Here is a 26,470-nt window from a genome sequence, read left to right as displayed (position 1 = left end):
AACTGTGTCAACACTCCGAGAACAGGCGTGGTTGTTTGTGTGTGCGGATGTTCTTAGGTTTAACCTAAAACTTCTAATTCTGTTTCCTTCCTGAACTCAAAAATCTACATGAAGACAATCACGCTTGGATGTTTTTCTTAGGAAATCCTTTCAAGTTGTCGAAGGTGATAGAAGTTTAATTATTTTTTTTATGAATGAAGAGTGTGCTATGCAAATGAGGACGATTCACAAAAAGAGAGAGAACATGGCGGCCACTTCTGCTTCTAGACTGCACTGACACTGCAGCAATCTACCTTCTACACCCGCTCGGCAGAAGTGTGTGCTTTGGGGGTGGAGGGGTGGTGAGGAAGAAACACTGTTTGGTATTTCTCGAGCTATTTTATGTTAAACAGGCCTCGGCTTTGGACTTTAAAGTTCTCTCAAAAAGGTCCGACTTGAGGAATGCTTTATTTAATGGAATGCATTCTAAGAACTAGTCCTAACTCCCTTAACTCTCCATCCCTCCAAAGATAAAACTTGAACTTAAGTACAAAAAAACAGTATGCTAATATTCTGCATAAAATTAAGTCCCGTCTCAATAGAAAACTGTTACCTCACCATTCTGTGTCCGGGCAGCTGTTACGTTAAAACAAAATATTTTAAAGGCAAAGTATTTCGTTTGGAAAACATAAGGACAGCCCAAATAAGTAAAAACTTAAAGTGAGATCCTCTAGAAGTTAAGGAAGTCAACAACATGCCCCGCAAAGTAAATATTGTTAAATCAGCCTAAATGGTGTGCTTTAATATAGCCGAAAAGTAAAAATTAGCATTCACAATTCTTCTGTTCTTAACAAATACTTGCCCAATATTTGCAGAGATAAAACACAATAGCGCAACATCCCCCACACTCCAGGTGTCCTTAATCCTATTAAATTCTAAAAACGTTTCCCTAGCCCTCCCCTCCCCCGGCCTTTTTTTTTTTTTTTACAAGAATCTTACAGGTCAGAAGTTTAAAATGGGGGGGGGGGGGGCTGAAGCTTAATCGGTATTTAAGAGTCATTGACTCATCGAATTAAGATTCAAGAGCCGTTTGCTGCAGGATGTGCTCCCACACATTAGTTTCCAAGGGAAATAGCAATAAAGGAAGCAGGATGAATATTCAAGGTATGCTGATTGGTATGCTAAAGTAAAAAAGGACAGGGCAGGGATCTTCCAGGCAAACCAGCAATTTCCTCCCCGCCTCCATCCCTCCACAGCACTCCATCTCATGGGCGTACAATTGCCATCCCACCACAACACTCGATACCCCTCCCAAGAAGAAAGCAAGTAAAAGCAAGGGGAGGGAACTGCCATTATTAAATAAAATACCTAAAGAAATCAAATGTTAAACTTGATGCACGGAACTCTGCAGGATTGCTAGCTTTCCGGTGCCCAAGTCTCCGAGAGGTCTGGGGGAGTGTCGAGGAAGGTTGGGGGAAAGAGGAATTAATCAAGATCAATAAAGCGCTTACTCGTTGTCAGAAGTCACCGTCTCCTCGCTCATCTTTCCCTCACCGTGAACCGATCTGGAGATGGAGGAGCAACAGCAGGCGGAGGAGAAGAGGCAGCACCGAGAGGCTGGAGGCAGCGGCGGCCGGGGGGGCGCGGGGGCAGCAGCTCAGGGGCCTCACCATGGTGGATGCCTCACCCGGAACGGTGCCCCCCCAGCCGGGAACCCCGGCCACCCCCGCAGGGGGGTGGCGGCAACAACCACCGCCGTGGCGACCCCAGCCTCAGCGCCCAGTCACGGGCTTCGGGGAAGACGGAGACGGTGGGTGGAAACGAAGAAAGGAAGGGGAATTGCGAAGGCTAACTGGAGAGCTGCTCCTCCGGCCCCTGGGGTGGAGCGCGGCGGGGTCCGGCCAGGAAGGAGCGGGCGGGCGGAGAACCCCGGAGCAGAGGCGGCGCTTCCCTCAGGGATGCGGCGAAGAGGAAGCTGAGCTCCACTCGGTGGGGGCCGGCGGGGAGGTGCCGAGCCCAGGCTCCGGGCGGCGGCGGCGTGGTCCCGCCGGAGCCCAGCCCACCATCTCCCGCCTCGCCGCCGGCTGCCCGCTCAGCCCCCGGCGGCGACCGGGTCTCTCCTCAGGAACAAGCAGAACAGAGCGATGGGCCCGCGGCGGCGGATTCCTGCAGACACGCTCCAGCCGGGACGCCTCTTAAACCCGGAGGAGGGGGCGGCGGGGAGCGTCCGAGGCGGGGTGAAGGCCAGCCGATGGCCCCCACCCGGACCGGGCAGGGAGAAGAGCGGGCGGGCTCCCTGGCGCCGGGTCTCGAGAAGCGGCGGGAGAGCGAGGAGAACGGCCGCTGGTCTCCCCCCCCACCCGCCCCGCCAGTCGCTGCCCACCAGCAGCTCCGCGGGCCAGCGCCTCACGCCCGCCAGAGGGGAGCCGCGAGGGGGGCGGCGGAAGCGCTCACGTCGCCCGCTCCTTCCGCCGCCACCGCTGCCCGAACCAGGGGCTCCCGCAGAAGGAGGCGAAGTAGTCCCTCACGACTTCTGCCGGCTGCTGGCTATCCCTTGGGGCCAGGGCAAGCCTGAGGTGGGGTTGCCGAGCGGGGTACCCGGGCTGTGAGGATGTACAGGTAGGAGGGCTAAGAGCTACGGCCCCCGGGCGAATCACTGCAACTCGAAGTCGTGTGCAGCATAGCAAGTTTCAGGAAAGTAGTTCCCTCCTCCCTTCATTTCCCAAATCGTTGTCGAGCCACTTGAGCGGGGAAAGGAGGAGGGAGGCGGGGGGAGGCGGAGGGATACGTGACCGCACCGTGCTCGGTGTGCATGCGCGCGCTCCAAACTCTTGGCACGCTGCGAAAGGGGGCGGGGGTGTGAGCTGCAAGGGGTGCTGCTTGGGAGGTTGCATTGTTGCGGCACGTTTTAGTCCCCGTTACTCGTTTTGGAATAGCCGGAATGATGGAACGAAGAGGCTGGAAAGACAGGGTGTTCAGAGAGGGAATTTGGAGGCTCTTCTCTTCTACTGTTTGTGTGTGTTTTCCTTGCAGAGCAAAGAATGGAACTGGCGTGAGTTCAGATTTAGTTGCTGGAGGTTAGAGGGAGGGACTGTGCAAAGACAGCTCCGCCTGCCGTCCCTCTGGTTGCATTGCTGCAGTCCTCTAGCTGCAAGCACAACGCTGTGTGTGCGTGCGTGTGCCAGAGAGAGAGAGCGTTAGTTAGTTTTAATACCTCGCTCCTCGGATATTTACTGTGCTAGGGTAGGCGCTGTGTGGAGCATTCATCTCTGAAAGCTGAAGTGGTTGTTAATGGAAAACGACTTCCATTGAAGCCCGGGTAGGCGGGTTACATGAATCTGGCGCAGCTAGAAGCACAGGAAATAACTCCCGCTGCGAGTGAGGTTGCATAACTATAGCGCAGGGGATGCTTCTGTAGCACAGACTGCTCCGAACGGAGGCGGAACTATTATTGAATAGTCAGCTGTCACGTTTGCATTGTTAGAGGACAATGTATGCATTTATCTCAAAAAGGTTTTTGCACGGAAACCTGCTGGGGTTGCAGGCTGGAACCAATGGTCTACCCAACCAGAGGACTCTGAGCTCCTGGCTCTGCAAATTCCATTATTCTTTCTCTACCTAGAAAGCCTATCTATACAAGATCCGGCCTGGGGAACTGAATTCCGAGCGTTCCCAAATTTCTGACGTATCTCCTCAGTTATCAGTCCAGCTCTGTGCGCCATGCATTTCTCTTCACCGCCAGGTTTGTGAGACCTGAGAATGAAGATTGCTTCCCCCGGTCGCCTTGAAGGGTAGAATGATTCCTGAGGAAGAAAAAAGTGGGAGAACCTCTCAAACAAAGCCAGCACTCCTCATCTGCCCTCCGTCGCCTGGAAGTTTCAGAATTGTTGTTTGCTGAATGAGAGCATATACTGCCTGTTAACGGTGTTTTACACAAAGTGGGTGCTTAAAGAATAACGAATGAATGAAGGGGCTAATCAGCCTGCCCCAAAACCATCCTGTTGATGTCGAGGTTTCTTTACGTAACTAATGCTTCCTCTCTTGGCAGCAGCAGCAGGTCCAGGTAGAGGCAGTATTGATGGTAGAAAGGTGGTGAATCAAGTCCCTTCAGTTATATTCTGTGTGCTTTTATGCAAGTTACTTTAACTCTGTTCCTGTATAAAATCGAACTCATAGAGTTGTGGTAATGATTGATTAGGTGGTAATATATATAAAGCCCTTAAAACAGAGTAGGAGTTCTAATAAGCTCTTAAGAAATGGTAGCTCTAAGTATTATTCTGTAAAACTGAGATAAACTGCATGGCAAGTGGGTGGCAGTTGCTCCGAAGGTTAAATGGAAGCGTTCAGTACCTTTGCTTATTCATTCAATAAGTAACTGTCAGTGTCATCTGTGTACCAAACCCTTTCTAAACACCTGGCCTAACCTATTAATAAATGTTAGAGTTATGATTTAGTAAGTATTAAGCAAGTCGGGTCACTTGTAAAGGTCTTTTTCTCTCTTGAAGGAGATTTGCATCCATTTGAGATTCTAGTGCATCAGGGTAAGTGCCAATACTGGTATTGGGAGAAGATATGAAACTATCTTGGCTGTCATTGTCAGGTTGCTTATCTAAAGGGGCAGAACGTGATGATCAGAAGCCCCAGTTAATGCTTCTAGGCTTGGCCTCCACTCCCATGGCCAAGAAATTACCAAACCATTCACTTCTTTCGGTGTTCCCCACTCCATTCTTTTGCCAAGCATTTGTAATCTTCTTCTTTTGCCCAGTTGTTGAAGAACTTATCTACTTTTTGTTTTTGTTTTTGTTTCACTTGCCTTGGTCTGGGCAGACCTCTGAGTCTCCTACCCTTAAACAGTTAGAGACTGTCCTATAATGAAGGTCAGAGCCCAGGGGTCTTCTAGTCTGATTTTCTATTAGCAGGTGCCTTAAACCCAGGAGACCTCAACTAGTCTATCCATGCATCTGAATCTTAAGAGAGGCAAGGATATAGCAGCCAAATGCAGTATGTTGAGACCTTATTTGGATCCGATTTGAACAAATATTTTAAAAATTTGAGACAATTGGGGAAACTTGAATACTGGGGATTTGATGGTATTAAGGAATTATTTTTTTTATTCATATTAGTATTGTGGGTATTTTAGAAAGTCCTTATCTTTCTGGAATGCATACTGAAATATTTACAGATGAAATATATCTAAGATTTGCATCAAAATATTTCATTGGGATAGGAGATGGGGAGAATTGGATGGGGGTATAGATGAAACAAGATTGGTTAAGGATTGTTGAGTACATTCTCTCTACTATTTTATATGTTTGAAATTTCCCATAATAAAAAGAAAAACAAAAGCTCATAAGTACTTTAAAATGTTTTTTCACAGGCCCCACCACCAGAAATTGTGATCAGTAGATCTACACTGGGACTGAAAAATCTACTTTTTCTTAGAAGTATGCCAAGTATTTGGCCCTGCTTAGACCTTCAAAATTTTCTCCTGCTTTCCTTGCAACTACTTTTGTTTTCCTACCTCCCAACACATCCTTACTTGAAACCTCAATTCCAGCCAAAGACAAAAAAGGCTGGCCCAACATACATCATAGGCTGAGGCAGATAGACCAGAAGGATAGTTTGGCTAGTGAAGGTGGATCCAGCAAGACTTAAAAAGCTATGTGGGAGGCTAAATATAGCCTCAACGATACAAAGCTCATCGTTTCACCTTAAGTTCCAACTCTATTCAGTTCATAGTAGCTAACAGGAAGCGCTAGTCAGGAAAAATTGTGTGGCTGTGCTAGGGATCAATAAGGAAGGTGACAGTTGTATTTACTAAGTTGTGCTGTCTCAGGAAGGCCTGTGGAAGGGAGACTGGTCACAATGGCTTATGTTCATAGGTGGTTCTCTGTACTATTGTCCTCAGCTTTAGGACTTAAGCCACAGCCACTTAGGGATGATTAATTATCAATATCATCCATGGTCCAAGGAGGAGGAGCCAAGTAATTGACAGTATAAGATATCATCAAATTTAAGAAGTTATAAGTGGGTTCTGGCTTCCAGGTAGGTCTCATAATTAGGGTTGAAAAGGCCAGCAAAGGAGACCTGTCCTCAGAGTCACTGGCAGATGTCATGTGGCTCTCCTGATCAAGGCTTTCTCCCTCTTCCAAGTCAACTTAGTCCATAGTAATCTTTCTTTCTTATGAACTCAAAATTTATTTGTCTTGTCATATTCTTATATTTTTGCCCTTTACTGTCTTATACTTGTATTGATAATTAACTCTTTTATTGCTAGTTAACTTTTTATGAGTTTATGTTTGTTTTTCCAGTTAAATTTTAAGTGGATTGGAGGCAGAAGCTACATTTCATATTTTCTGGTGCTCTCTTCAGTAACGGTTTTAAGAAATGAAGCTTTTCGAGTGAAATATTTTGCCAAAGCCTTGTAAATGTATAAAAATGAAGCTGTTCTGACTGAAACTATGGTGGAAACCAGAAGTCCCCACTGGATTCCTATTGCAATTTGAATACTACGAAGTTCAGCATTTCACACACAGTGTCTTCCACTAAGTAAGCTCACAGCAGATATTTGTAATCTTGAGATACCAAACGAGGAGTCAGCCAAACCAACATTTGAGATTTTAATAGTATATAAAATGCATGTGCATATTTCCATTTCTAAAATTACCCTTGCATTCCCCCTTAGCAGATTTTATTAAAATATTGTATTTTAAACTGTAGTTAATATGTACCTAGACCAAAAGGGACTCTATTTTCATGCTGTATTTTGTTTAATGAATTGAATGATTTCTTTTTAAGTATAGCAAGTCTCTTGGCTAATGAGCACTGCCTCTCAATGGAATTACTAAATGATAACCATGTATCTAAATAGTTTCCTTGCCTCTGGCATGAGTCTGTTCCTGCATCACTAGGGTTTCCATGTTCTTCCAAACTAATACAAAGTATAAAGGATATATATGTTATTTTATTTTTCTCCCAAAGGACTGCAGTTTTTGGTCTGGTAGTAACCAGTGAGTGTGATATCAGTTTACTTTTAATGCTTTAACTACCTTTTACAGGAAGTTCCCCAAGATTGCAAAGAATACAAGGGAAATGAGCAGTCTGCAGTTTCCTTATTTTCAGTATAATCTTAGCAGAGAGGATGTTCACCAGGCCCCACACTACTAAATAAAGCATCACTCTCCCTTACCATCACTCTCCCAAATGGCTTTGGCATGCTCATTCTTCAAAGATTATATCCCATTACAGCAAACAGGAAGGATTGACATATCCATCACAAAAGATTTCCAAGGTTTTGTGCATGCAGCACAAATTCAGTACAACAAAAGATTCTATGTTGTTCCTTGGATTCTGTTTACATATGGCATTTGACTTCCCCTTTAGTAAGTAATAATTAACCACTGTATAGTACTTTAAATTTACAGTGTCTTTCAGGAACTTACCTTCACAACATTCTGCCCAAAGATATCAAATTCAACTTTATAGCAAGACTTAGGAATTGCAGATCTGAAAGTTAGTTGATTTGGCAGAGGTTGCACACTAGTAAGGATGTGGCTAGAACCCAAATCTTCTCCTTTGAAAGCCCTGTGCCTGTTTACATGCATGCACATGTTTTAATATTACAAATAGTGTCTCAAAGATGGGATTCTTGGTAGGCTATACTTTCAGTGTGTTATTACTGTGGATGATACTTTAGCAGGAGAACCCTACTTTGAGATTAGAGAAGGTTTAAATTCTATGGTTGTCTTCTGTGAACTCCAGATACATAATTTCCCTTATACCAGAAGTTCTTCGAGTACGGTCTGGAGACCTCTTGGGTCTCTTTGAAAATTGGTAGCTAGATCTAGAGCCTTAATAGGAAGACTACTTCCATCAGGAGATAAATAAATCTGGTTGGCTTTTGGTGTTGCTAGGAGACACTGCCTAGATGCATTGTTTTATTAGGGTATGTTGGCTAATACAGTAACCACTAGCCACATTGTGACTATTTAATTTAGTTTAAATTAAATAAAATGAAAAAAATCATTCCTTAGCTGTACTAGCCACATTTCAAGTGCTCAATAGCCACATGTGCCTAGTGGCTACCATATTAGAAAATTCATATATAGAACATTTCCATCATCACAGAAAGTTCTATTGTATGGTGCTGGATTAAGGGTTACAAAACAGTGATATTTTAACATTTTCCTGTCTTCTCCATTTATTACTGGAATCCTTCTATAAACTTCTTTTCATCAACTCTTTGATTATCCTGAGGTACAGTTCTTTCTGTATAGGCAGGATAGAACTTGCTTTATTGTTTAGCATCCTTCAAAAGTAACTAGTATTTATGTAGGTATTTGTATATGTAATTTGTTATTGAATATTGGTATAAACTCATGAATTTTAACACAATTGGCATGTTTCAAGCCATTGCAATTATTCTTACTGATCTTCAGATTATCCTATCTTTGGCCAGAGAGAGACTCTTCAAATAGGCTACTAAGTACTTTTGACACAAAGTAGTATTTGATAGCTTCTTTGCTTTCTGGTATAATAAGATATTCCAGGCTCATCTTACATATTTCCTGCCTTATTCAGGCTGGGAATTAGGCTTTTTTTCCATGAACCCCCAGTCTCTTTTCTGGGAAATGGTATTTAGAGAACAATATTTGGGGTTCTAGAGGTGCTTAGTTTGACTTGGGTTGGCCATTATTTTTTGCACTTTCAGTGGACAGAGCTATAAAGTACAGATTTTTTTTAAAAAGACAAGCTATATCATGAGTTCATACTGACATTGCCAATTCAAATACAGGACAAAAGGGTTTTTACTTTAACCTTTGAATTATATACTTGCATCTCCTTTCTTTCTGCCAAAATCTAGATTCCCAGTGACACCAGAATATTTACTCATTTGCTTTACCCCATAATAGTCTTAGATTAGCAATACTAGAACCACAACCAAAATATAATTAATAAAAACAGTTTAATTTTTTTTCATTTATCTTTGTGCTTAGGATATGTGTTAGTTTCCTATGTCTGCTATAACAAAGTATACAAGCTGGGTGGCTTAAAACAATAGAAATTTATTCTCTCACAATCTGAAGCCTGAAAATCTGAAATGAAGGTGTTGGCAAGACTATGCTCCTTCTGGGGCCTCTATAAGAGGATCCTTCCTTTCCTCCTCTAGCTTCTGATACCAGGTGTTCCTTGGCTTATGGCAGCATAACTTAAATCGCTGCCTCTGTCTTCACAAGGCTGTCTTTCCTCTTTGTGTATCTGTGTCCAAATTTCCTCTTTCTATCACGATACCAGTCATATTGGATTAAGGCCTACTCTAAATTTATCTAATTATTTATCAATTTATCGAATTACATCTGCAAAGACCCTATTTCCAAAGGAGGTCACATTCACAAGTACTGGGGGTTAGGACTTCTACCTATCTTTTGGGGGGATATAATTCAACCTACAACAGACTATATCCATTAAAAATATATACTCAGATTATTATGTTTTAAAGTCACTTGAAATAATTCCTCTCTGTGATTATGCCACTAACTTGATATACAGTTAGGTCTACTTGTTTTATTTTGGTTTGGTTTTTTTTTAAGGAATTGTTTATGAATTTAATTTTGTTTCAAAATTATGTAAAATTTTTACGTGGTCCAGAAGTACCACACCTCCAAAACTACAGGGTATATTCAGAGAAGTACAGTTCTACACTATTTTTTCTCCCTTTCTCTATTTGTAGCTTGTTGTTATTGTTACTTTGGTTTTTTCTTGTATTATTTAAGCAAGTGTATATGTACACACATAGATATATACACAGATAGATTTGTCTCCTCCCTCCCTTTATATACATCTTATCTTAGTACTTTAGATATTCTTTTCACAATCTTGCTGTTTTCCCCTTAATTAATAATATATCCTAGTAATCACTGAAAGATGTTTCTCATTCATTTTCATGGTTGTATCATATTCCATTATGTAGATATACCATAATTTATTCAACCAGGATCCTATTGCTAAACATCATTCCCCAGGTGACTTTGCAGAGTAATCTTTGAGAGCTACTGCTTTAAACAACACATGACGTTATCTTGTTTTTAATATAAACATGTAACCATTATTATGCTTTCAAATATGTCATTATTGGTTTGATTTGTGGCACTGTATTCTCTCTTTTGACCTCAGACTATCTCTTCATTGCCATAAACTAAGGTTAATAGTGAAGATAATTTCATAATCAAAGCCTGGCCTTGAGTTCCAGCCATTCTCCACTTTCTTGGCTTCTTCTCTTTATCTCACCAGTGTGGTCTTCAGTCCAGCCAACACAAACAGTTTTGGAAACCAGTGAAAGTTCACCGTACAGTATGAATGAAATTCAGATAGAAGCTGTGGTATCTCAAAAGTACCACTGATGTTTCATGCTCATGTTTAATACTGTAAATCTTTCCCACTCAAAGCAGCAAAGCGGAACCTAGGAAGTTGTCCACCCAAGACCTACTGAATCAGAATCTGCATTTTCACAAGTGACCCATCTGCACATTAAAGTTTAAAAAGCCCTGCTAGAAGTCTCTTTCTTACTGAATTAGCCAGGGTTCTCCAGGGAAACAACTGGTAGGCTATGTATGTGTTTGTACTTGTGTGTAAGTGGTAAGCCTAATATTTGTAAGGCAAGCTGCAAGTTGGAAACTGCGATGAAGGTTTGGATGAATTTCCCAGGACAAGTTGACTGGCTGAAGTAGAGACGGAAATTCTTCTTCCTGACTCTCTTTAATGTCTTCAAATGATTGGATAAGACTTTGCTCATTGCTAAAGATAACCTCATTTGTTAATTGTAGATATAATCAGCCATAGATGCAATCAATAAAATATCCTCACAGTAACACCAGACAAGTTGACAGAAGAACTTAACCATCACACTCACCAAAAGCTGCCCTTTCTCACCTTGACTTGGTGTATTGTTTTTTAGGCCTGGTCCAGCTTTCAAGTATACAAAAGTAAGATGTTCTCATCACCATTTCCAACCCTTTGTCTGACCCTGGGGGTGTGGGGGGCGGGAGGATTTTTGTTCCATTTTTGTTCCTATGTCCTTTAAACCTCTTTTTTTTTTTCTGTCCTGTAACTTAGACCACTTGACTATATTCATCACTGGATGAAGCCCACCACTCACTCTCAACTCTTTGCTGTCCTGGGACTCTCAGGGAACTGTGCCCTGGGGGTCCTTGGGGATCTCTCTCTTTTCTTTCAAATTGTCCCACTTTCAGAAAAACCATCTTTCTCTCCAACTCTGTCAACCTGGCTTATCTGAAGGCTCCCTCCTCTTCCCTGATTGAGACATCATATATTTATTGTGCTTTGTCACACTATTAGGCATGTGTGAAGCCTACACAGCCCAATCAGGGGTTCCTGAAACTTTTGCATTTTGTCTTAACTTCAGTGGCTCTACTATAATTAAAAACAAAACAAAAACCTTAAGATCCTTTATTCATACACAACATTGGCCCTTCCAGCCTTCTTTCTGTGTGGGCAATCTTTATACATATTTTGTATCTAATATATTATGAAATAGTTATATGTAACTAATATATGTTTTATCTAATAGTTATAATTCTAAATCAGAATATAAAGGTTTAGGTGGTGGAAGTGGAAAGAGCTATAAAGAAAATTTCAGCGTTTAAAGAAAAAGATAGAAGTTACTTTTACCTGTTCTGCATACTGTCTTGTATTATCTAAATGTTTAGTTTTAGTTTTCCATATCTCCTAGCTGTGACCAGTAAGAAGATTATTGCAATGTTCTATACAAGAGGAAAATTCAGGCACTGGTGAGGGGCCTGAATTGAGGAAGATGGATACAAATCCATGTAGGTAGAATTCACAGGGGTGCTTTAGGTGTTGGGAAGAGCCCTGCTCTCCAGAAACTTACAAACTAGCTAAGGAGACATGCCCCACCAAAAGGCAACATTAGATAACAGAAGATCTTATATTACTAATTACCGTTGCAAGTAATAAAAAGAACTGTCTTTCCTCTACCCACACTAATCTCAACATCCAAAATGTGCATATTTTGGATTCCTATAATAATACCTTTAATATCTTTGCAAAATCAAATCTAAAATATACATAATAAAGAAAAATTCTGTATTTAAAAATTATTAGATTCTGGGAACTTTATTTCCAGTATATTCTGGGAAGTTCTAACTTTCTGAGAAAGGGAGGTTTTCATTCTCCTTAAGACTTAAAGTCCTAAGAAGGGGCTGACTTTCTCTCATACTAAAGAATGTCATCCTCAGTATTAAAGCTCTTTATCGAGTAGGTTTAAAACACTTCTCACCCTTATTACCTCCTGGATACTAACCTATCTTTATTTCAAGTTTCCTTCCTTTGTTGGATCATCCCAATCTTCCTTTTGGGTTCCCTACCAAGGTGTGCCATGTGCTTTGAACAGTCTCTCTTTATCTGCCTATTGTTCTTTCCTGTTAAAAACACATTTGATACTTTCCACAAAGGTTTTTAGAATTGATTTGAGAAAATAAAATTGCTTCCTACAATCCCACATTATTGGGTCCATTGTATATCCTTAAAAATGTAGTTATTCCTGATAAGTTTCCTGATACTCTTCTTAATTATGTATTCGTTTAATGTCTATATTTAGATATCTTTCCAGGTTTTTATATAACTCCAGTATTCATATGTATCAATTTTTCTTTGTGTAATTTGGAAAGTGAGATGTCCAAGAGATGCATGTCTAATGTTATTTTATTGTGCTTATGATAATTTATTATTTCAGTAGAACAACTTTTAAGTTACAGTTTGAATTTATATCTCCAGAGCATATCCAAATGTATAAATGCCATTAAAAGTTTTTTTAAGCTTCCATTAAAATTTTTTTTTTTAGTTTTTAGTTTTTCAATAACCTTTATTGAAAGAATAGGCCCAATTTAGGTACTACAGTTGGTTTTTTTTCTATTTTAATATATGTATTTCTATTAGAGAAGTTGTGAGCTTACAACACAATCATGCCTATTCCATTAACTTTTTAAAAAATATTTATTTATTTTCACTTATTTCTCTTTCCTCCCCCCCCCCAATTGTCTGCTCTCTGTGTCCATTTGCTGTGTGTTCTTCTGTGACCGCTTCTAACCTTATCAGTGGCACCAGGAATCTGTGTTTCTTTTTGTTGTGTCATCTTGTGTCAGCTCTCCGTGTGTGCAGCGCCATTCTTGGGCAGGCTGCACTTTCTTTTGCGCTGGGCAACTTTCCTTACGGGGTACACTCCTTGCGCTTGGGGCTCCCCTACGCGGGGAACACCTCTACATGACACGGCACTCCTTGCGTGCATCAGCACTGCGCACATGGGTCAAGGAGGCCCGGGGTTTGAACCGCAGACCTCCCATGTGGTAGGCAGACGTCCTACCCATTAAGCCAAGTCCGCTTCCCCTCCATTAAACTTCTTAGTGTCAAATACTTTCAAACTCACAGGACAGTTACAAAAAACATTACAATTCCATTCAGAGAATGCCAATATACCCCTATCCCTGCAGATACTCAAATTCACCAATTTTAATAAATTACCATATTTGCTGTATCATTCTATCTATCCATCAATCTATCACTCCATCTATCTCTCTCTCTGTCTCTCTTCAATCCATTTTCTGAACACTTGAGTCTAGGTTGTATACATCATGCTCCTTAAATACTTAATACTGCCATATATATTTCCTAAAAACAAGGATATTTACTTATGTAACTACCTTAAATGCAGTTATCAAATTCAAGAAATATAATATTGATACAAAGCCAACAGTCTATTCCATTTTTTTCATATGACCTAATAATGTTCTTTTGCTCCTCTCCATTGTTAGAGACCATTCAGAATTATGTGTTACCGTAATTGTCATTGCCTCCTTAATTTCTCTTTTATTTTTAATTGTGGGAAAATATAAACTACCTAACTTTTCCATTTCACCAGTGCCCAAGCATACCATTCAGTGGGATTAATCACATTCACTATGTTGCATACCCTTACCACCTTCCATTACTAAAATTTTCCCATCTTCCCAAAAAGAAACCCTACATCCGTTTTGCATTAGCTCCCCATCCCCATTGCAACATTTTATTATGTTTACCCCTGATGATTGGTACTTTAATTTCTGGCTCTATGATCTAGCATATTATCCAATATGTTCTTTGTAGTTATCATAGGGTTTAAATTTAACATCCTAAACCTATAAAAATCTCATTTGCTTTAATACCAATTTAACTTCAATAGTATATACAAATTATGTTCCTATTCCCTTCATAGATATTTCCTAAGAACAAAGATATTCACCTCTATGTAATTCTTGTCACAAATTACATATTTATACATTATGAGTCCCAAACCATCAATTTCTCATTACATTTTATGCATTTGCCTTTTAGATCCTCTAGGATCTAAAATCCTACAGGTGTAAAAAGTGAAGTTAAAACCAAAAACACAATATTACTAGCATTTATATTTACCCATGTTGCTTTCACCAGAGATTTTAATTTCTTCATGTAGCTTTGAGCTATTATCTGTTGTTCTTTCCTTTTAACCTACAGAACTCTCTTTAGCCAGTTTTGTACGACTGGTCTAATGGTGACCAGTTCCATTAGCTTTTGTTTATGTCGGAATGTCTTAATTACTTCCAGATTTTGAAAGACAGTTTTGCCAGATATAGAATTCTTTGTTGACAATTTTACTTTTAGCACTTTAAATATGTCATTCCACTGCCTTCTTGCCTCTATGGTTTCCAATGTGAAATCAGAATCTATTTGAAGATCCCTTGAAATGTTGTTTCTCTCCTTAGGATTTCAGAATTCTTTTTTTTTTTAAGATTTATTTATTTCTCCCCCCGCCCCTTCGTTGTTTGCACTTGCTGTCTGCTATCTGTGTCTATCTGTTCATTGTGCATTGTGTGCTCTCTGTGTCTCCTCATCTTCTTTTTTAGGAGGTACCGGCAACTGAACCTGGGACCGCTCATATGGGAGGGAGGTGCTTAATCACTTGAGGCACCTCCGTTCCCCTCTTGTTGTGCCTCTCATTGTGTTTCTTCCTTGTGTCTCTTTGTTGCATCTTCTTGTTGCATCAGCTTGCTGCACCAGCCCCCTGTGTTCAGCTCACTGTCTTGGTCTTCTTCTTTAGGAGACACCAGAAACCAAACCCAGGAGTTCCTGTGTGGTAGGTGGGAGCCCAACTGCTCTAACCACATCTGCTTTCCCAGAATTCTTTATCTTTGGCATCTGGCAGTTTGATTATAATATTCCCCAGTGTAGGTTTATCCTGTTTGGAATTTTTTGAGCATCTTGGATATGTATATTCATATGTTTTGTTAAATTTAGGACATTTTCAGCCATTATTTGTTTGACTATTCTCTCTGCCCCTTTCTCTTTTTTCTTCTTCTTGGACTTTCAAGATGCATACATTGGTACACTTGATGGCATCCCACAGGTTCCTCAGGATCTGTTCACTTTTCTTCAGTCTTTCATCTTTCTTCTCCTAAGACTGGATGATTTCAATTGTCTTGCCTTCAAGGTCTCTGATTATTTTATTTTTTTTCTTGCTCGCTCTAATCTGCTGTTGATCCAGTCTAGGGAATTTTAAATTTCTGTTACTGTGACCTTCAGCTCTTTTTAGTTCCTTTTCATAATTTTCATCTCCCTAATGATATTCTCTTTGTGCTTATCTATCATTTTCCTGATTTCCTTCAGTTCTTTGTCCATGATTTCCTTTAGTTCTTTGAACATATTTAAGACCGTGTTTTACATCTTTGACTGGTATGTCTTAGATCTGTTCTGCCTTACTGATTATTTCTAATGCTTTAATTTTCTCCTTTGCCTAGGCCACCATCACTTCCTGTTTCTTTATGTTTTATATTTTTTAGTTAAAAAGCTGGACATTTTGATATTTTAATGTGTTATTGATGGAATTTTGACTCTGAGGCATCTGTTCCTTAAACCCTTATCCAGCTAGTGTTAGGATAGAATTTTACTTGGATGCCAGGAGCTAAGAAAAAAAATAATGAAAGGGAAAAAAAAGCACATCTTTCTCAGTCTTGCAGATTGATCTGTGAGAATGCTCTTCTTCAGAGTTTATCCATACAATGATTTTAGAGAATAGCTTGAGACAGAAGCATAGGGGCCTCCCTGAATCCTTTCTGCACATGCATCTTGTCTTGGCATGCATACATGGCCCTATGAATCCCCAATTTACACAGATACAAATGTCCCCTCTTCCCTAGGAAATAGTTTCCTCACAGTCCCAGTCATAACACTTTGTATTTTACAGCCAGAAATCCCTTCCCCAAGAAGCCACATGACTGCTCTTCCACAGCATTTTATAGGAGAGCCCTGTAAGGTGCCTTCTAAATGCAAGACAAGTTTTGGGACTGTGAGTTCCTCAGATCATCCCCAGGTAGACTGGGTCAGACATACATGCTGCCAGTATGTGCACAAGGGTTATTCAGCTTCCTCTAAAACTGGGACCAGTGACCCATAATAGAAGCATGGGCCGGCTCTATGCCCAGTCAGGGATACATGAGTTCCCACTGCTTTTATGTAACCTTTTTCTTGATTCAGCACTTACCATGTTACTGCAATCCTTTAACTGTTTCCTGGAGCTTTGAGGAAGATGTTTCTGTTAGTCTTGCTGGATATTCAAACCTTTTGTAGCGTTTGAAGCCCTGAAGAATCTCATGCCACCATCTTGACTTGGGCGGGACCTCAAGCTTCCATTCAAATTATAAACTGTATATATTATCCTCATTTCTTTTTTTCATGTCTTCAATGTAAAGTTTCCTTGTAAATCAGTTGAACAATAGCTTATTTAATTCTAACAATTGTCATTTCTTGGTTTTGATCTTTTTTATTCTATTTCATCATCTTTACTTCTGATATAGATCCTGTTTTCTGAAATGAAAAGTACTCAGAAAAAGAAAGAGAGCCTTCAGAAAAATATTAGAGCCATACAGAATCTATTAGATAACTATGTTTAGGCATGATTCTCTACAAATCCATCTTCGGTAAATTCACAGAAAGTATCTATATGGGGGAAACTGTAGATATCTATATAGGGAATTCATTAATTAATTGATTTTAGATGCCAGGCTCAGTACTAGAGATACTAAGATGAAAATAAAACAGTCCTTAACTTCAGAAGAGCTTATAGTCTAGTGAAGGGTAAAACTGGTAAGTTACCATCCACATGGTAAGTTCTGTAAGAGAGATTTGAATAAGTGTTATGGGAGCATCTGATTCTGCCACACATAAATAGAGGATTAATAGCAGGTGAGTTACCATAAAGCATTATTGTAAAACATTGCGACGGTTTGCTCAGTCGGTAGAGGTGGGGTCTGGCTGCGGACGAGGGGTCGGTCCAGCTCTGGATGAGGGGTCGGTCCCGCTTGGGACGAGGGGTCGGTCCCACTTGGGACGAGGGGTCGGTCCGGCAGCAGACGAGGGATCGGTCTCACAAGGGGTTGCGCGGTTCGGCTGACGGGGTCGCCCGGCGAAGCCGGCAACGAGGGGGTCGCCCGAAGAAGCAGGCGACGAACTGGGGACAAGGGAGGCCAGGCCCTTGTCGGGGGCTCTCAGGACTGGAGGGCGCACGGCAGAAGAACTACCGCGGAGACAAGGTAAACACGCAAGTCCACTTTATTGAGGGAGAGGCAACAGTTTTATAGGGGCTGGGGAAGGCTGATTGGTCGAAGCCATGCCATGTTCTGATTGGTTGCCGGAGAAAGGTCAGTGGGCGGTACTGGACGGGGGAGGGGTGGTGGTTAGGGATTGGCTGTCGCTGTTGCTGGGGGAAGCAGCAGGGTTTAGGGATTGGTGGCTGCTGTTGCTGGGGTAGAGGGCAGACTGGAGTTTCCCGCCCACGCCTGGCTGTTGCTGCTGTCGGGGGGGAGGGAAAAGGGCAGACTGGAATTTTCTGCCCTGTGCCTGCGCAGGGAGAAGGAAGAAGAAGGGTGCCGCCCCACAAGGCATCGTGTGGCGCCATCCGGGAGGAGGGGCGGCCGCGGAAGCATGGCTGCCGAGAAGGGGAGACCCGAGGGCACTCTGCGCCCATGCCGAGCTTCCTTCAGGGGTGGCGGTGGGCCCAACCAACCACCCTATTATGGGGGCAGCGGAATTAGGCCTACCGCGGCCGCTCCCCTCGCCAGGCCAGCAAACCACACTTCAGCCCGAGGGGTGACCGCAAAACATAAGAGCAATGAAATGAAAGAAACCATTCTTGAAAATGACTGTGGGTGGCGGACATGGCCCGGTGGTTAGGGCTTCTGTCTACTACTTGGGAGGTCTGTGGTTCAAACCCCGGGCCTCCTTGACCCGTGTGGAGCTGGCCCATGTGCAGTGCTGATGCGCGCCAAGGAGTGCCCTGTCACGCAGGGGTGCCCCCGCATAGGGGAGCCCTACGTGGAAGGAGTGCACCCCGAAAGGAGAGCCACACAGCGCCAAAGAAAGTGCAGCCTGCCTAAGAATGGCACCACCCACAGGGAGAGCTGACACAACAAGAAAAGAGACACAGATTCCCGTGCCGCTGACAACAACAGAGGTGGACAAAGAAACGACACAGCAAATAGACACAGAGAACAGACAACCGGGGGGGGGGGTTTGGGGGGGGGAGGGGAGAGAAATAAATAAATCTTGGAAAAAAAAAAAAAGGAAATGACTGTGCCCATCTGTTCAAGGAGAGTATGAATAGGAAAAAAAAGATGCTGATATTGCTTATTTGTATAACTCTAACCTTCAAAAAACCAACTACAGCTATTAAGAGAAATTTGAGGGAAGTGGACTTGGCCCAGTGGTTAGGGCATCCATCTACCACATGGGAGGTCCAAGGTTCAAACCCCAGGCCTCCTTGACCCGTGTGGAACTGGCCCTTGCGCAGTGCTGATGCGCGCAAGGAGTGTCGTGCCACACAGGGGTGCCCCCCGCATAGGGGAGCCCCCGCTCAAGGAGTGGGTGCTGTAAAGAGCTGCCCAGTGCGAAAGAAATTTCAGCCTGCCTGGGAATGGCACTGCACACACAGAGAGCTGACGCAGCAAGATGACATAACAAAAAAAAAGAGACACAGATTCCCGTGCTGCTGACAACAGAAGCGGACAAAGAACAGGCAGCAAATGGACACAGAGAACTGCGGCGGCTTGCTCGGTCGGTAGAGGTGAGGTCTGGCTGCGGACGAGGGGTCGGTCCAGCTCTGGACGAGGGGTCAGTCCCGCTTGGGACGAGGGGTCGGTCCCACTTGGGACGAGGGGTTGGTCCGGCAGCAGACGAGGGATCGGTCTCACAAGGGGTTGCGCGGTTCGGCTGACGGGGTCGCCCGGAGAAGCCGGCGACGAAGGGGTTGCCCGGAGAAGCCGGCGACGAAGGGGTCGCCTGGAGAAGCAGGCGACGAACTGGGGACAAGGGAGGCCAGGCCCTTGTCGGGGGCTCTCAGGACTGGAGGGCGCACGGCAGAAGAACTACCGCGGAGACAAGGTAAACACGCAAGTCCACTTTATTGAGGGAGAGGCAACAGTTTTATAGGGGCTGGGGAAGGCTGATTGGTCGAAGCCACGCCCTGTTCTGATTGGTTGCCGGAGAAAGGTCAGTGGGCGGTACTGGACGGGGGAGGGGTGGTGGTTAGGGATTGGCTGTTGCTGTTGCTGGGGGAAGTGGCAGGGTTTAGGGATTGGTGGCTGCTGTTGCTGGGGTAGAGGGCAGACTGGAGTTTCCCACCCATGCCTGGCTGTTGCTGCTGTCGGGGGGAGGGAAAAGGGCAGACTGGATTTTTCCGCCCACACCTGGCTGTTGCTGCTGTTGGGGGAGGGGAAAAGGGTAGACTGGAATTTTCTGCCCTGCGCCTGCGCAGGGAGAAAGAAGAAGAAGGGTGCCGCCCCACAAGGCATCGTGTGGCGCTATCCGGGAGGAGGGGCAGCCGCGGAAGCATGGCTGCCGAGAAGGGGAGACCCGAGGGCACTCTGCGCCCATGCCGAGCTTCCTTCAGGGGTGGCGGTGAGTCCGACCAGCCACCCTATTATGGGGGCAGCGGCTTGGCCTGCTGCGGCTGCTCCCCCGCCAGGCCAGCAAACCACACTTCAGCCCGAGGGGTGACCGCAGAGAACAGACAACGGGGGGTGGGTGGGGGCAGAATAAATAAAAGAAATCTTGGAAAAAAAAGAGATTTGATAAATGTTTAGTTCTTTTTTTGGTATACGTTTGTATTATAACACGCCAGAATGCTGAAGATGAAATCCCATCAGGATGAAATTCTCATAGCTGCTCCCCAACCTTTAGCCTATTTAAATATATCTCCCCTTTTACCAACATCTATTTTCATTTTACCTGGGAGGATATCTGTTTGATATCCCACAATGACCAAATGTAAGTTTATGTAGTTGACTTGTTTCTTTTCTGTTATGTTTTCTGGTGGTTATTCACTGTACCACTCTGAATTAGTACATAAATATCTGGGAAAATAACCTTTTACATATGCACTTTGTTTTGAATTCTGCTCAAGAACTGACTGGTTGCCTTTTGAACTATTTCTGAACGTCCAAGGCCATCTCTCCTGCTTCTCATTTCATGATCCCAGTGTTGTTTCACCAGCCCTTCCAACCTGAATTTCCCTTATCTCTTCTAAATGCATACAAAAATTTTATACTGGAATTATTTATTGTTGTATTTATTTTATTCCAAGAAGTGTTCTTAGTACAAATTTTGAATATCAAATTAAGAAAGAAAATAGGGGACTTGCTTTCTAAGATTTTTGTTATCTTCCCCAAATCTTAAGAATGTTGGCAGATAGAAATTGCCTGTTGGCTCTCAAAAAGTTGAAGGGAGCTCATATGAATTTGGGTCATCATGTATAATTCAAAACAATAATTTAAATTTGCAAAGAATAATTAATGTTAAGGTGAAGAAATCCTAAGTGTTGGTCAATGATTTCAAATCAGATGTATTGGAGTTGCAGTTTTACATAGAATCTCCTATGGCACCACAGCAATCTTCAAACTACTTTTTTTTGTGGTACTAATGTTAAAATTAAAACAAGTGTTCCTGATAAAAACCTAGAACTACATAGAAAAATAGTACAGAGAAAAAGCGAGGACCCCAAACCCACTTGTCTGAGAGTAGGCCATTATTAATAGTTTAAAATATATAAATTCAGATCCTTTTCAATATATTTATATACATATATATATACTCACACATAAAGAACACAAGTTTTACATATTATTCTGCTATTTCCTTTTTTATAGGCCATTTTATTGTTCATTCCTTTTCATGGTTATGCAGTATTTTATAATGTGCATATACTAAAATGTATCTCTTTTTCTCTATAAATGGACATCGATGATTGTTTCCAGGTTTTATATTTTCTTTCTATTAGAAACTATTGCAGTGAACATTTATTTGAGGGCTTAAAGTTTCTCTCAGAAAGATTTATAGAAGTGAAATTGCAAAGTCAAAGAGAATGTACATATTAAATAATAAAAGATAATGCCATTGTCCTCCAAATACAGTACCAGCTTTTTTAATGAATTATTTTCCCACCAGTCATGTACAGAAATGACTGTTTCTCCATACTCTCACCAAAAGTGGATATTAAGAATCTTTTCAAATGTTTGCCAATGTGATACCCCCAATGGAATTTCATTGTTGCTTTATTTTGCAACTTCTTAATCACCAGACAATTTCATTCATGTTTCTTCTCCAGTAAATTCCCTAATTCATCCTTTTCTTATTAATCTCTCTTTGCTTCAGTTTCCTTAGCTAAAGAATGTGAATAGTTCCCAGGATTGTGAAGTAACTGACACAAAAATATTCACTTAGTAAACAGTATAATGAATGGGCCACTGTCTTTTCTAAGAAAAACAATAGCTTAAAAAATGAAAGTATTGTTTAGAAAGGCTTATCGAAATTTATTTTATAATCTAGTTATTATTCATATAATTTAAAATTTTGCTATTTTTCTGATCACACGAAAAGGCTGTATATATTGCATTTAGACTGGTAATATTAATAACACACATACTTCAGGGAGAAACTAAATGGAACTACTTCTGATCTATCACTAAAAAATGTACATTTGTCTATAGTGTTCCTCTGGCATAGCTTCCCCAGCACAATGATGTTCAATAAAACCAGAATTAACTCTAAAAGTGTTGTGAGTCGGATTCATAATTTTCTCCTCTCCTGAACCAGAAATATAGACTATCACTTTACAGAAATACAAATGGGCAGATGTTGCTGGACTCTTGAATAAAAATGCGGCACCTACTCTTCCCTGGTGGAGAACATGAAGATATTCATAATAGCTAACATTTATTGGGTACTTTCTGCATACCAGGGTTTGATCTATGTGCATTACATGTTAATGCTAATCTCAACAACATTTTCATGATGAAAAAATAAAAGCACATGGAAGTTAAATGACTTGCTTTAGGTCTCCCAGCTAAGGACTGGAAGTGCCCAATTTAAACGCATATCATCTAGTTCCAGAATTCCCACTCAGCCATGATGCTGTGCTTCCATGACCAATGTTTGACTAAAATAGTAACTGAGGGGAAAGGGACTATAAGGAGGACACAGACTAGGGGTGAAAAGAAAGAAGTCAGGGATAAGAGAAGAGAAAATAAAGGAAAAGAAAACTGAAGAAAAGGGAAAGGAAGGGTAGGAAAGAAAAAATTGGAGAACAGGACACTCTGACTCTTCCTGCATTCCCAGCCCTGTGGCCAACCCCACTGGACTTGTTCATGTCAGTACTAATGAAATGCAGGGAAACCTGGGTTTGGTCTTCCTCATCCTCCCCAGTGCTTGACCTAGGCACCCTCACACACCCACATAAGCACATACTTCATCAACTTGAGAGCATTCTCCTGGCATCTCTCTTTCCTTCTAAGGTTCACAAAACCTGTAAAGGATGTGGACTCTTACAAAGAAAGATGGAATTAAAATGTTTAAAAATAGCATTAAAAAAGATAATAAAAAAAGAAAGATGGGATTGACTCCACACTCATCATTTGATGATTTGTACTTTTAGGTATAATATAAGCCAGTGGCCACATGTTTACAGTGTGTCCTTAAAAGAATTCTAAAAGAAACATTGTGAACTGTGGACTTGGATTTCAAGTTCTCCCTAATTCATTAGACTCACTCCACCTTGAGCCCAGTAGAAAAGATATGACAGTAGTTCTCAAGCAGAGGTGATTTTGTCCTTCAGGGGATGTTTGGTGATGTCTGGAGACATTTTTGGTGGTCACTGTGCAGAGAGGGGGAGAGAGTGCTTCTAGCATCTGGTAGAGTAGAGGCTGCAGATGCTGCTAAATATCCTACCTCACATAGCAAATGATGATCCTGCCCATAGTGCCAAGATTGAGAAACCCTACTCCATGAGGCAGCGTGACCCAGGGTCAGGTTAAAACTTCCCTCTGGTGACATGGAAATTTGCTCCCTAAAAAAAGACCCAAAGACAGGTGGAACTTGTTCTTTTCAGATAAATTCTACTTTTTCTTTCCAGCTTCTTCCTGTCTGGACAGAGGCCAAATCATTTATTTAAAAAAAAAAAAATTGGTGCAAAACAGAAGTCATATAAATATCTAAGCCAAAAATATTTGGGTGCAGTTTCTTGCCAGAGTTTCTCTACCTCTGGTAATGTAGTATTTTGCTGAAGGATTTTGTCAGTATTATTTGGGTATTGTTTTTTTTTTTTTAAACCATGGATTAAAATGAGACTGAGCAGGTGTTGCTAGGATAATAATAGGGGAAAAAACAGGAAAACCTTTATTCTGCTGAAACTGCCTAGAGAATCATTATTACCCAAAAAAATAGATTAGGATACTTGGGTATATATTCCTTATCTTGAGAAAACTTACTGCACAAATTTACCTCTTTTATGTGTTTATTAATGATAACATGTAATATATTTATGTAGAGATTCTAAGGAACTCAAATGTTTACTAATAGTATCTGAAATTTATAAGTGATTATTTTTATGTGCCAAATACTCTGCTCAGTTCCATATATATTATCTTTTTTATTTATTTATTTTTTATTAAATTGTCTTGTTTTTAAGGTACATAGATCACAAAAAATGTTACATTAAAACATGTAAGAGGTTCCCACACACCCCACACCCCCACTTCTCCCACATCAACAACCTCGTTCATCATTGTGGCACATTCATTGCATTTGGTGAATACATTTTGGAGCACTGCCTCACTGCATGGATTATAGTTTACATTGTAGTTTATGCTCTTCCCCAGTACATTCAGTGCATTATGGCAGGATATATAATGCCCAGCATCTGCCCCTGCAATATTGTTTAAGACAACCCCGAGTCCTGAAAATGCCCCCACATCACATCTCTTCTTCCCTCTCCCTGCCCTCAGCAACTACCATGGTCACTTTCTCCAGATCAATGCTACAGTTTCTTCCATTACTAGTCACAATAGTTCTATAGTAGAAAACCAGTAAGTTCACTCTAATCCATATTTTTATTCCTCCATCCTGTGGACCCCAGGTTGGTGATGTCCACTCCACCTCTATATTGAGCGGGGGCTTAGATCTACAGGGTTGATGGAAGTGATTCTCCTGCTTGGAGTAGTAGGCACTCTTGGTTCACAGGTGTGGTGGTTGACCATCTTCACCTTCCTGTTAGCCAACCTGTGCAAGTCCAACAACCCGGAGAGTAAGAGCTGTAACTCTGCTGAGGCTCAGGGCCCAGTTGGCACATGGACAGTCCAGAGATTCAAGTCTCCTGGGTATACACCAACCACAGCACCAACCACAGTTTCAATAGAATTGGCAGAAGAGGCATGTGTAGAGATGTCACATCTGAGTCCAGTTCCATCACACTCAGGAACACAAATTCCAAAATAGGGCCCACTGACAAGGCACTGAATTCCCGAGCCAACTGCCATAATAGTAGAAGCTGTGTGTCTCCTATGTTATCTAAGTTAGGCCTTTTATACTCATTTAGCAGATGTGGAAACTAAAGGTTCAAAAAGATGAAGTCACTTGCCCAAGCTTACATAAGCTAATAAGAAGCAGATCAGAACCTGAACTCATATACTCTAACTCTAGCCATGTTTAGAATTATTTGAACAATATGATCCTGCCTTTCTCATTATACCTGTTCTCAAGGTCTTTCAATGAATGGAATATATCACTATTCTTAATTTTTTCAACAGACAACCCCAAATGAAATCAACATAAAAATTATTAACTATATTAATATGTTATATTCACTATAAAAACCCCCAAAATGAAAATTTAAAAAGAATGAGATAAGGAAGCAGATGTGGCTCAAGCAGTTGGGTGCTCACCTACCACATGGGAGGTCCCTGGTTCAGTTCCCAGTCTTCCTGAAAAGAAGAAGCAAGACAGCAAGCTGGCGTGGTGACCTAACATAACAAGATGACACAACAAAAGATGCAATGAGCAGGGGGCCGATGTGGCTTAAGTGATTGATTGATTGATTGAAGACAACTCTGAGTCCCGAAAATGCCCCCACATCTCATCTCTGACTGTGGATTCAGTTCCCAGTGCCTCTTAAGAGGAAGACAGGAAGACACAAAGAGCACACAGTGAGCAGGTAGCACAAACAATGTGGGGGGGGGGGTATAAATTTTTTTTACATTTTCTTTATGTGCCTCAGTGGGTCATGTGTACTCGTTGGGATTCTCCCACCCTGGAATAATGAAGTCAGTTCTTCTTTGCTGTATACATCAAAATAGGAGACCTGTCTTATCTGTGCTTCTCCAGTGACTCCATTAGAAATGGCTTCTTTTCAGATCAGTATTAGATGGCAATCCCAGTTCAGATCCACATTTACACACAAGTGGTATAACAGTAACAGGAGAATAGTGTTCTCATCCATGAGAATAATGCAATATAACAGCATGGTATCTTCCATCCCGTCATCATCCATTTAGATAAAAATATAGTGTAATCAGTCAGACACAGCACAAGATCAAAAGCATCACAGCATTTCATTGCAAGGGCCTGTATCACAGAGTATCTAGGAACTTATGATTCCTTTCTGGAACTTCTTCCATAGTAATGTCTCAATAAAATACATACTGGGGTCATTAGTGAAAATGCAAAACTACTCTCTTAGAGAGGGAGGAGCTCTTGAGGACATGAGTTACATACAGGAAGGAAAATTACAATAATACCATTTAGTAACTTGATTTAGTTTAACTTGATATGGTGAAAAGCTTCTGTGGTTCTCTCCTGTTTCACTTCTTACCAATTACAATACTCTTACTTCAATTCTTTGTGTATATGGAAAGAATCTCTGGGTCGAGATTTGGGTGAAGCAAATGAGGCACTTCTTTGGACTCAAAATTTAAAGGACATCAAAATATGTCAGTAATCACGATAGCATTTTAATGCAATATTTAAAAATTAATGAAAAAATCCTTGATGAGCAAAAGCTCACAATTTTAAATGAAGAGAGGGAGTCTGTCACTTAACTTTCTTGCTACTATAGAAGTAA

General features: G+C 41.6%; 1 protein-coding gene across 2 annotated transcripts in view; it reads right to left on the bottom strand.

Moving 5' to 3' along the window:
* SPRED1 (sprouty related EVH1 domain containing 1) overlaps window positions 1-12,511 on the bottom strand; it is a 117,216-nt gene extending 104,705 nt beyond the window's left edge. For both annotated transcript variants that reach the window (XM_058293893.2, XM_058293894.2), the window contains exon 1: window positions 1,491-12,511. In XM_058293893.2, the coding sequence (XP_058149876.1) occupies window positions 1,491-1,522 (32 nt within the window). In that variant the 5' untranslated portion in view covers window positions 1,523-12,511. The remainder of the gene's footprint in view (window positions 1-1,490) is intronic.
* Between the last annotated feature and the right edge of the window lie 13,959 nt (window positions 12,512-26,470).

The sequence above is a fragment of the Dasypus novemcinctus genome, chromosome 3, assembly GCF_030445035.2.
Source record: "Dasypus novemcinctus isolate mDasNov1 chromosome 3, mDasNov1.1.hap2, whole genome shotgun sequence".
Taxonomy (NCBI): Eukaryota; Metazoa; Chordata; class Mammalia; order Cingulata; family Dasypodidae; genus Dasypus; species Dasypus novemcinctus.
Note: the sequence above shows the minus strand (reverse complement) of the source record. Positions and strands in the feature narration are given on the sequence as shown.